This window comes from Triticum dicoccoides, chromosome 2B, assembly GCF_002162155.2.
Source record: "Triticum dicoccoides isolate Atlit2015 ecotype Zavitan chromosome 2B, WEW_v2.0, whole genome shotgun sequence".
In the NCBI taxonomy this organism is placed as follows: Eukaryota; Viridiplantae; Streptophyta; class Magnoliopsida; order Poales; family Poaceae; genus Triticum; species Triticum dicoccoides.
Genome location: NC_041383.1, coordinates 561,856,750 through 561,867,924, shown reverse-complemented (window position 1 = coordinate 561,867,924; position 11,175 = coordinate 561,856,750). Strand labels below are relative to the sequence as shown.

General features: G+C 48.2%; 2 protein-coding genes and 6 non-coding genes across 8 annotated transcripts; 1 reads left to right on the top strand and 7 right to left on the bottom strand.

The window, feature by feature from the left end:
• The first annotated feature begins 3,029 nt into the window (after positions 1-3,029).
• Positions 3,030-4,390, top strand: LOC119364853 (probable carboxylesterase 2). Its single transcript, XM_037630413.1, has one exon. The coding sequence runs from the start codon at positions 3,102-3,104 to the stop codon at positions 4,281-4,283; it is 1,182 nt and encodes a 393-aa protein (XP_037486310.1). The 5' UTR covers positions 3,030-3,101; the 3' UTR covers positions 4,284-4,390.
• A 139-nt stretch (positions 4,391-4,529) lies between these two features.
• Positions 4,530-8,301, bottom strand: LOC119364854. Its single transcript, XM_037630414.1, has 4 exons — positions 8,135-8,301; positions 5,379-5,440; positions 4,956-5,014; positions 4,530-4,868 (listed from the first exon to the last, which is right to left on the bottom strand). Exons 1-4 carry the CDS (start codon positions 8,209-8,211, stop codon positions 4,854-4,856), a joined length of 213 nt encoding a protein of 70 aa, XP_037486311.1. The 5' UTR covers positions 8,212-8,301; the 3' UTR covers positions 4,530-4,853.
• Positions 5,718-5,799, bottom strand: LOC119266343. The gene has a single exon (XR_005132009.1). It is a non-coding gene; the product is annotated as a small nucleolar RNA U31b (small nucleolar RNA).
• On the bottom strand, positions 6,258-6,344 carry LOC119266342. Its single transcript, XR_005132008.1, has one exon. It is a non-coding gene; the product is annotated as a small nucleolar RNA U31b (small nucleolar RNA).
• Positions 6,562-6,654, bottom strand: LOC119266267. Its single transcript, XR_005131979.1, has one exon. It is a non-coding gene; the product is annotated as a small nucleolar RNA snR60/Z15/Z230/Z193/J17 (small nucleolar RNA).
• On the bottom strand, positions 7,092-7,175 carry LOC119266192. The gene has a single exon (XR_005131916.1). It is a non-coding gene; the product is annotated as a small nucleolar RNA SNORD25 (small nucleolar RNA).
• Positions 7,295-7,382, bottom strand: LOC119266189. The gene has a single exon (XR_005131913.1). It is a non-coding gene; the product is annotated as a small nucleolar RNA SNORD25 (small nucleolar RNA).
• Positions 7,643-7,729, bottom strand: LOC119266191. Its single transcript, XR_005131915.1, has one exon. It is a non-coding gene; the product is annotated as a small nucleolar RNA SNORD25 (small nucleolar RNA).
• Positions 8,302-11,175: the final 2,874 nt, after the last annotated feature.

Genomic DNA, 11,175 nt, shown 5'->3' with positions numbered 1-11,175 from the left:
CTCAGACGCCCGACTGTGGCATGCTTGTTATTTATTTGCGTTATAAGCCCTTTATGTGGTGTCGCTCAGACGCCCGACTGTGGCATGCTTGTTATTTATTTACTTATGAGCCCTTTATGTGGTGTCGCTCAGACGCCCGACTGAGGCATGCTTTATGTTATTATCCTTTCAAGGCGTCGCTTCAGACACCCGATCAGTGCATTCTATTTCTACTTTCTAATTGCATAATCATGTTTTATATGAATAATTTGCTTACGTGCATCATGGATTTTATTTTATGACTGACGTTGTGATCATAGAATATTTCAGTGCATGATTTTCATTTGTTATGTTATACCCGTGTTCATAATGTTTGCGAGTACATTTAAAGTACTCACTGGCTTGTCCCTGGCTATTGTCTTGGCCAGATTTCTTACTTGGAGAGGAGCGTTGCGATGACAGCTCCGGAACCTAAGCAATGGGGATAGCAGCCTCGCGAAGATAGGAGTTAGCCTGGTCAGCTGTTCCTGTGGGAAATGGAGTCCCATGGCCACTGATGAACCACAAACCGCTTCCGCCATCAGCCACTATAAACCATTTGTTGTACTCATAGGCCAGAATGGTCTTGTACTACATATTTTGTATTTTGCTTAGAATTTCTGTATCAAGTTGGTGCCTTATCAGCTAACAGTAATCCTGGGGCTGGTGAGCACAAGGACCGTTTTCTGGGAAATTGATATCCCGAAAATCCGGTCCTGACATTCAACCATGCCCATGAAGAAGGTTGGGATGTATGCAACCCAAACCATGCCCATGAAGAAGGTTTTACTGCTGAGGCCAACTGACGTTTGCTTTCCGAGAAATCACAAACATTGCAATTCCTCCGTTTTTTTTAGTCTGCATATAAGATTTGGTCAAAATCAAACTTTGTTAACTTTGACTAAGTTTATAGAAAAAATTATCAAGATTCGCAATATGAAATCAATATTATTAGATGCATCATGAAATTAATTTTCATACCATATAGTAGTATTGTAGATGTTGATATGTTTTTTACAAAGTTGGTCAAACTTTATAAAGTTTGGCTTTGATCAATTTTTTTTCAAGTGTAATTTTGACCAAATCTTATATGTAGACAAAAAAAACCTAGGGGCAAGGCATAAAAGCGAAAATCGCCGAATTCGGATTCCAAGAGAAGTGTGATCCCCCTATTCCGCGGCGTTGAGATTCTCTTCATGTCGCGGCGTTGAGATTCTCGAGCTTGCCGTTGCCGGCCAGTGCAACGCTGTCTGGAGCTGATGAGCTCCGCCCGGCCAAACTCTAGCAGCCTCTTCGATAATTTCCAACCACGAAAGATACGTGGCGGCCTCGCTCTCCGACCGGGACGCGAGGCTCTCTGACAAACACACGTAGCCTGTGGCATGAGCTGATTCACCGTCGGCACCAAGAAAAATACATTCAACTTTGTCGACCTAGTACTACTACTGTTCCTAATTGATTTCCTCAACGTCGCTGTGGCTGTGTATGGTATGGTATTGCTATGGTCCCCGTTTCCCTCGAGCTGCCGTCCCTGCCGGAGCTAGTCTAGCGAGGGCCGAAATCACTATTCTGACCTTTTCAACAATCTTTCCTACAAAATGAACTCGACATAAAAGTATTTTACGATCTGACCCTTTTAACAACGCCACAGCCCGTGGCATTTCTTCTCCATATAGAAACGCCGAGGTGTCTCACGCTTCAGCTTCACATTCAAACGCCAAACTAGCTAGCGTTTTAGTTTCATATGGAAACGCCAAGTATGTTGGCGTTGCTGGCCGGGCCCAAACGCCAAAGGGCATGGCGTTTCTAGCTGACCACAATTCCTCACAACTCCTCGCATCCATGCCAGGCCATGACCACCTTCCCAAGCTCCGTCCTAAGCTCGTCCCATCCGAAATATGAGGATGGAAAGCTAGCACAAAATTCTAATTGATGCACGCGCTCCTGGCCGCATGAATGTTAGGCTAGACATAGCTAGCTTAGATACGTATACTTACATATCTATGTATTTGTATATCAGAAGGCTCACAGTTGTATATACCTGGATACCCGTTTGTATGCATATATTATATACATATGTATTCGAGTACTTGCGGCCGCCCGGCAAGCGCGTACGTATACATACACAAATATATATGTGCTTAATTAGCTACTCAACCATGCCTAATATGAATTGACTGATACAGATTTAAACTGGATACGCACACGAGAACACGTCCAGAGCTGCGAGTCGAGGCTGAGGGACCGTTTGAACCACGGGTGGCTCGAGAGCTCGGCGACGGTGAGGCGCGTGGCTGGGTTGGGGTGGAGCAGGCGGCTCATGAGGCGGCGCGTCGGCGGGAACACCACTGGGGGAGCGTGTACTCGCGGCGGTGCGCCTTCCTGCACATCTGGATGTTGGAGTCGTCGAACGGCAGGCGGCCGGTGAGTAGGACGTAGAGGATGACGCCGCAGGAGCAGGCGTTGGGCTTGACGCCATCGTGGCCCTTGCGGCGGAGCACCTCGGGGGCGGCGAAGGCGGGCGTCCCACAGGTGGTGTGCAGGCGGCCGTCGTCGCGGTGGGACTCAGGTGGTGTGCAAACCTTGAGGTTGCCGTATGCTCGTCGCGGTGGGACATTCCGCTGCTTGACGTCGCGGTGGGTGACACCCCGCACGTGGCGGTAGATGATCGCGGAGACGAGCTGGAGGAAGACGCGGCGCGCGGCGTGCTCGGGAGGGCTGGCGGGAGTTTCAGCTAGAAACGCCATGAGCTTTGGCGTATGGGCCCAGCCAGCAACGCCGCCATGCTTGGCGTTTCCATATGAAGATAAAACGCTAGCTAGCTTGGCGTTTGAATGTGGAGCTGAAGCGCGAGATACCTAGGCGTTTTTATATGGAGAAGAAACGCCACGGGCCACGGGCTGTGGCGTTGTTAAAAGGGTCAGATCGTGACTTTCATGTCGAGTTCATTTTGCGACAAAGATTGCTGAAAAGATCAGAATAGTGATTTCGGCCTCTAGCGAGAGCAGTGTCGCATAAAAGGTTAGCTCGCTCGATCATCTTGGTACCCCTGCATCTGCCTCCGCCGCTGAGGTAATTTGCTCATGGCGGGGAGCATCTGGTCCGCGCTGTTGCTCCTGCTTAACATGGCGGGTGCGCTGCTCGCCCCCTCTGCCCGCGCTCCCCAGAGCCTGCCGGCCTCCGCCGATGACGACGGGGACGTCGACTTCTTCTTCTTCCCCTTCCTGGTGCGCTACAAGAGCGGACGCGTCCAGCGCTTCGTGGGCACGGACACCGTGCCGGCCTCCGTGGACCCCGCCACCGGCGTGGCCTCCAAGGACGTGGCCATCGACGCCGCCGCGGGGCTGGCCGTCCGCCTCTACCTGCCGAGCGTCGCCAACGGCACGGGGAGCGGGCGCGGCGACAGGCTGCCGCTGGTGGTGTTCTACCACGGCGGCGGGTTCGTCACGGAGTCTGCCTTCTCGCCGACGTACCAGCGGTACCTCAACGCGCTCGCGTCCAAGGCCGGGGCGCTCGTCGTGTCCGTGGACTACCACCTCTCGCCGGAGCACCCCCTCCCGGCGGCCTACGACGACGCGTGGGCGGTGCTGAGATGGGTGCTCAGGAGCGCGCGGTCCGGGGCGGAGCCCTGGCTGTCACGCTGCGCCGACCTGACGCGGCTGCTCCTGGTCGGCGACAGCGCCGGGGGCAACATCGCGCACAACATGGCGATGCGCGCCGGCAGGGAGGGCCTGGACGGCGGCGCGGCCATCCAGGGCATAGCGCTGCTGGACCCATACTTCTGGGGGAAGCGCCCGGTGCCGTCGGAGACGCGGGACCCGGAGGAGCGGCGGTTGAACGACCGTATATGGAGCTTCGTCTGCGCGGGGAGGTACGGCGCCGACGACCCGGTGGTCAACCCGGTGGCCATGGCGAGAGACGAGTGGCAGCGGCTGGGGTGCGCGCGCGTGCTGGTGACCGTGGCGGGGCTGGACGTGCTGAGCGCGAGGGGCCGCGCGTACGTGGAGGAGCTCAGGGCGAGCGGGTGGGGCGGCGAGGTGCGGCTGTACGAGACGCCCCGCGAGAACCACGTCTACTTTCTCTTGCAGCCGGACGGCGAGAAGGCGGCGAAGGAGATGGATGCGGTGGTGGCCTTCATCAACGGCGACCGGTCGCCCGGGGGCTCGAAGCCAGAGGATTCGGCCAAATACACAAATTTCTTGGGAACCTCTCTCGCAGAAGGACCGGAGAAGAACAACATAAAAAGGAAATCCAGTTGCAAGTAAAAATGTAACAAATTTAGGGAGCATTCATGGTTAAATTCTCATTGTGTTAATTCACGTTTGGATCTATCGTTCTGGCATTCCATTGTGTTAATCCAGTTTTTTTTTTATGTAAGGCACTCCGCATTGCTTTCACTGAACACTGGAGCGGTCGTATTATTATCCCTAAATGCCCTCTTTTTCAAACTTAAGCACACCAGTGGCTCCGGGGTCGCAAGAAGAACAAACGACAAATTGAGCGGCAAAATCTTTCCAGGTTATCGACGCAGCCAGAGTTATATAGATTTGCCAGCAAAGGGCATAACAACAGATCGACTGCGATGGTACATATTACTACCCATAAAACAACATTAAGCATAGAAATTTGCAAAACGGAGGTCCAGCCAAGGAGAGTCTCTCCTCTCAAATTACTTCCGTTGGGCAGGCTGCAGAAATGCAATAATGCACTGCGTCTAGTTCTCAATTTCTAAATAGAAAATAAGATGATTTAGATTCGGATTTTATACAATGGCCACTTGCGGATGGCATCCAGAACCAGGGCAAGAACAGAACTCGGAACGCGGATAGAAGGCATCACTGCTTGAAGCGCTGCAGCGAAAAAGATTTATTCAGTCCACTGGCATTTCAAACAAGAACTACAACAACGGACCACGTAAAAGGTTTGGTTTAACTCACATCATCGGGTCCACGAGCATCCTTAAATTGCTCCGATATCTCCTCCCTCGCTTGCTTAGCTGAAGATATAGAAGCAAAAGTTGTCAGCTTTTTAGCACAAATAAGGCAATTAAAATTGAAACCTTAGTTTCAAATAATGTGATAAACAATGAAACACAAATGCGCATAAAAGTTATCTTCATACTGTATAGCATCTTCATAACAGGAAATAAACTGGACTCAATACATAAACTGCAAGCGTCGTAGGATGAAGATATATGACACATTTCCTACCGCAAACAAAATGATTTTACATATAGATCACTACAAAAATCAGTGATGCTAACGTTCAGACAAGATATTCTCAAACCAATAATCACCGAAATTGGTTAATCATTAAATGAGCGACACTCAAGCATTAAGAAATCAGTATAGTGACGCTACCTTTAGATGAGAGTTCCTCTAAAGTCCTGTTGGTCCTCACAGCAAACCTCTGGAAGGCACGGCTGCACAGTAAAAATAAACATCTTGCTCAGAACAAACAGCACCAACGCAAGTAAAAACAGAAACTAATGGATATCAAGGGAAACACATGCTGTCTAAACAAAGCAGTTAATAATGCTCCCCGGTGGTTACTCGACATCAGGGTAAATATAACAAGATGACACAAGAAAAACTCGACAAGCTCCGCCTCATCCAAAACATAGGAAACAAACTCAGATACCAGCTCATTGACATAAATCAACCACTATTTTAAAAGAAATATCAAAAAAATCATTTGCAAAGTCAGATTCAGAAGTCAATCAGCACAGATCCACTCGAAGCGGACCCTAAGACTGGGGCGACATATGAAATCATCATCCTCTTGGATATTCATTGCTGACACTAAGGCATGTTTAGTAGAATGGTTATGAGCATCAGAAGTTTAAGGCAGTTTAGCCAAATGAATAATTGGCTAAGTGCCACAGCTCGCATGAATTTGTTCACATACGTAGATATCAGCAACGTGCAAGAGAGTGATATCTAAACAAAGCAGATTAAAAAACATCTTACTCAGAAAGAACAGCGACAAGGCAGGTAAAACAGAAAAAACAGAAATCAAAAGCAACGGAAACTGTGGTATCTTAACAAAGCAGATAAAAATATTTCAAAAGGCTGCAAGAGTATGGTTCCTGAACATCAGAGTAAAATTTAACAAGACAGCACAAGAAAAACTCAACAAGCTCTGCCTCATCCAAAGCACAGGGCACAAACTCACACCCGCTAATGAGGAGCTAAGGCAATCATAATTTTAAAATCAAATATCAAAACAATTCATTTACAGAGTCAGATTCAGAAGTAAGTCAATCAGCACAGATCCACCAAAGCGGACACTAAGAATGGGGCGACAAATATGAAATCATCATCCTCTTGGAAATTCATTGCTGACATCAAATCATCATTATAGGCATCAGAAGTAGAAGGCAACTCAGCCAAAATGATCCTTGGCAAGGTGGCATAGCTCACATGGATTTGCTCACATAGCAATAGCATGCTCCCTGCAGTTTCCTTTATCAAATTAAAATAATTTAACTTGCTAGGTTATGGTTCCTCAAATGCAATTTTAATCAAAATTAAACAGGCAGACAAAGGTCGTCAGCTAGGAGCGAAAGACTATTTTGTTCAACTAAGCACAGTTTGGTCATCTCAAGTATGCATTTGTAATCATCACCCGAACTTGCAGACCATAAAAGGAACTACAAAAACAAACAGAGTTCGACCTCATTGATAATTATGCTTTCTAAATGAAGAGTTGAGACATATGCTTGTCTATTAGTTTAGGTTAATCATCGGCCAAACAAACAAGAAATGGGCAAACCAAGAAGATAATGTGATAGGAGGACTCAGAATTTGGGTAGTTGCAAGGCAAACAAATGCCACTTATGACAAATGAGACCAAATATCAATCTTAACATCATCCATGGCAATTCTGACAATTTTCTTGGAACAGTGGCAAAAAAAAAGTGTTCCTTCTCCAGAAAAGAGGTGCGGTCAAGGTCGTCAGATAGGAGCAAAATACTATTTTTTTTGTTCAAATAAGGGGGCAACAAAACCATAAATATACGTCAGGCAAAAATTAAGACATAATATACCAAAAACCTAGTGCAAATGCTCCATGTACACACAGTCCCTTAGACGTTCTTTGAATCGTGAGATCATTCCTGCAAGAATCATTACTGGTCTGCTAGAACTAATTGTTCTCATGAAAAATCAAATTGATTACCAGCTCATATAATCGTCAAACAAGAGAAAGGACACAAACACATATAGGGCAAACAGGGAATGAAGCACAACACACAAATGTAATGCGAATGTTGAATAACAACTCAGTCCCTTAGATGTTCTTTGAACTGTGCAATCATTTCCGCAAGAATCATTACAGGTCTGTAAGAACTCATCACTGTTGCCACGAATACATCATTTCAATCAAACCATCAAACAAAACGAGCCTACCAAAGAAAATAGCTATGGCAACAGAATTCAGATGACACCTCAACTCGACCCCTTTGATTTACTTCAAACTAGGGGAACCTATCTAGAGGAATCATCACAGGTCTATGATGGCCATTCCATATGAAGCAAACAAATTTGTAAAAAAACAAAATTGAACATGCAAGAAACTTGTGATACAGAGTGTATGTATGTTTTGCCTCTTGAGAAATCTATGTGCCGACTCGGTCCCTTAGATGTTCTTTGAATCAAGCGATCATGCTTGCAAGAATCATTACAGGTCTGCAAAGGCTCATGACCGTCGCGGGCGACTTGTTGGATTTGGGGGATTCTACACCAAAGTAAAAAAAAATGGCCTTTTTCCTAATAATGATTTAAACTCAAATCCCAAAAATACAAACAGACCGCACGCATACTAGAACAAATCAATACCAGTAGCACGTATGCAAGAGCCGTGCTGCACCCTGCGTCATGGCAAACCCTACGAGGGCACATGAAATGGCAAGCCCGCGATACAACGAGATGATGTGGCTTCAAGGGAGCGAGCCCGCTGGGAACCGACCGGAGAGCCGATCCTCCCAAGGACCAGATGACGAAGCGCTACCAATCCGAATGGTATCAATCAAACCAAATCAAGGACGGAACCCTCGCGAGAAGACGACGGGTAGATCTAACCTAAGTTCCAGGGAGAGGGGGGGAGGCAAGCATACTTGTTGGCGAGGCCCTCGACGAGGAACTCGTTGACGACGTAGCTCAGCGCCCTGCTGAAGATGCCGCCGCCGGCCATGGCGAAATGGTGGAGCGCGGAAACTTCGCGAAGGGGGCGGAGGCAGGCGACTGGTCAATTGGAACGGCGTTGTGATGCGACACTAGTAAGAATGGCAGTTTTAACCACATACCATCCATGCCCTCCGGTACCTCGCCCATTTCGCAGGTGGTTGAACCAGGCCTGGCCATCTGGGCCGTGCTACGCGGGCCGGGCCAAAAGAACGTGTGCAAGGGCTATATATCAGGAAGAAAGTATACTTTTCCCCCTCAAATCTGCCTCAATGGATCAAATCCCCCCTGAACTCCAAAACCGGATAAATCACCCCCTGAACTTTATAAAACCGGATAAATTTCACCCCTGAGCGGTCTTGGAAAGAATTGAAGGTGGTTTTCTTATTAAGGATGCTGACTGGACTGGTAATCACTAACTAGGCAATTAATGATGTTGACGTGACAGTGAAAGATTCGCCATGAAATCTGGTCCTTGAGCAATCCATCAATCTCCACCACGCCGTACAGGTTCAGATCAATGCTTCAAGTCCCATCATGATCTCGCCAATGCAGACGTCGCCGCTGTCGTCACTCATGGCGTTGTCTTGCTGCATCTTGTCGCCGACAACCTCCTTGAAAATCTTATCGCGCACGACAGCGGCGGGCCGGCGGCAGAGGTCGCACACTGTCAATTTTGTTGTTCATGTGAGGCGTCTAGGATTCATGTAATTTTTGTCATGCGATTTTGATCCCAAGTTCCCAACCAATTCCAAGTGCTATTACTACTTGCAGAGCCCCACTTGTTCACTGTGTAGTCATCATCGTTCCTTTCCGCCCGACACGTACGAGTTGCCAGGAAAGCAACGCTCGCCCGAGCATGGCGGGCGCAGGGGCGGGGCCGGCAAGGGGAGGGCGCGCGCGTTTGCCAAGGGCGGATGCAGGCTAGGCGTGCGGTGTGGCTGGACAGGCGCGGGCACGGCCGATCTCGGCCATGGCCTTGCCGGCCGAGCTCGAGCTTGAGCGGGGCGACGCTACGAGTGAGGGAATCGGACGAGGAAGAAGGTAAGAGGGGCGCACGCTCACCGGGGGCTCGTAGGCGAAGTTAGGGAGGTCGGGGAAGCAACAGTGGTTAGGAATTTGACGCCGACGGCTGACGAACAGAGGCAAAAAAGAAGGTCGAGAAAATTGGGAAATTTAACCCCAAACCGTTCCTTGCCGCTGCCCAGCCAGCATCATTAACGATCATTGGTAAGAAAACCACCTTCAATTCCTTTCAAAACCGCTCCGGGGTGACATTTATCCGCTTTTGCAAAGTTCGGGGGGTGATTGATCCGACTTTAGAGTTTAGGGGGAATTTGATCCATCGAGGCAGATTTGAGGGGGAAAAGTATACTTTCTTCAAAGAAAAATAGAGGGGTGAGACATGGGATGTCGAGAGGTGGACCTGTGGGTCGGGCGGACCTCCGATTCCCTCAAATCTTCCGTCGATATTGTGCGAGTTTAAGGAAATTCGGACGTCCAGGCCAGTGCACAGACATTTCATGAAATTCAGACGTTCAGGCCAGTGCACAGACTGATCGACCTTGGATCGGAGTAGGCTAGTAGATCCGGTAAACCTACCTTCTCCTGGTGCGGATGAGCTCGATCCAGCGCCGGCCATGGTGATGTGGTGATGGCAACGATGTGGACAGAGATGGCGGCGGTGGTGTGCTTCCCGTGAGCACCGCGCTTACCCTAGATCGGGAGGGAGTGTTCGGTGGGGTTTGTGGCAGCGTTCAACCTCGTGAATCGCGCCCCGGCCCCCACCTCTGTTATATAGCGTGGGTCACAGGGGGCCACCAACCATGGTTTGGTTGGGCGCCCCCGATCAGGGCGCGAGTCAGGGGCCCGTTCGACCCGTTGGGTTAGAACGGGATAGAGATCAACCTAACATTCTCCCCCTTGATCTCAACTTTACTTTTAACCTTATACTTTCTAATTTATTTGTTTCATCACATATTGATACATAGAGCATGTTTCATCGTCACATCTTAAATGCCATAGAATCATACAGCTACAACATACGTTTTGTTCAGAAACAAATTCTGTTCCTTTTGGGCCTATCCAGGAATCATAAGGCTTTCCCTTAAACCCATGCCGGCTAAGTGTTCCTTGAACACATTGGGTGGTAAGCCTTTCGTTAGCGGATCCGCAAGCATATCTTTTGTCCTTATATGCTCGAGACTTATAGTTTGATCCTGGATTTTATCTTTCACAACATAATACCTTATCTCTATTGTTTTGGCAGCATTACTCGACTTGTTGTTGTGAGCGTTAAATACCGCGGGCTGGTTGTCGCAGTACATCTTTAGTGGTTTGTGAATACAATCTACCACTTTCAAGTCGGGTATAAATTTATTTAGCCATATCGCCTGCCCCGTGGCCTCGAAGCATGCTATGAATTCTGCATACATCGTGGATGATGCAACTATCAACTGTTTGGAGTTTTTCCACGAAATAGCTCCCCCAACGAAGGTGAATACTATCCTGACATGGATTTTTTATCATCTTTGTCCCCTGCAAAATCTGCGTCTGAATACCCTTTTATCTCTAGGGAATCAGATCTCCTGTATGTTAGCATGTAGTGTCCTTCGTGCCTTACGCATAACGCAATGCTTTCTTTACCATCTTCCAGTGCTCTATGCCTGGATTCTCTTGATATCTACCGAGTACCCCGGTGATAAAGGCTAAGTCAGGGCGAGTGCACACTTGTGCATATTGTAAGCTGCCAACTGCCGAAGCATATGGTACTCCTTTCATTTGATCGATCTCGTACTGGTTTTTGGGACATTGGAATTTCTCAAAACTATCGCCCTTAACTACAGGAGCAGGTGTGGCTTTACTCGCATGCATATTATACTTTTTAAGAACCTTTTCTAAATATGCTTTCTACGATAGTCCTAAGACTCCATTGTTTCTATCTCGGTGAATTTCTATGCCCAAAACATAGGAT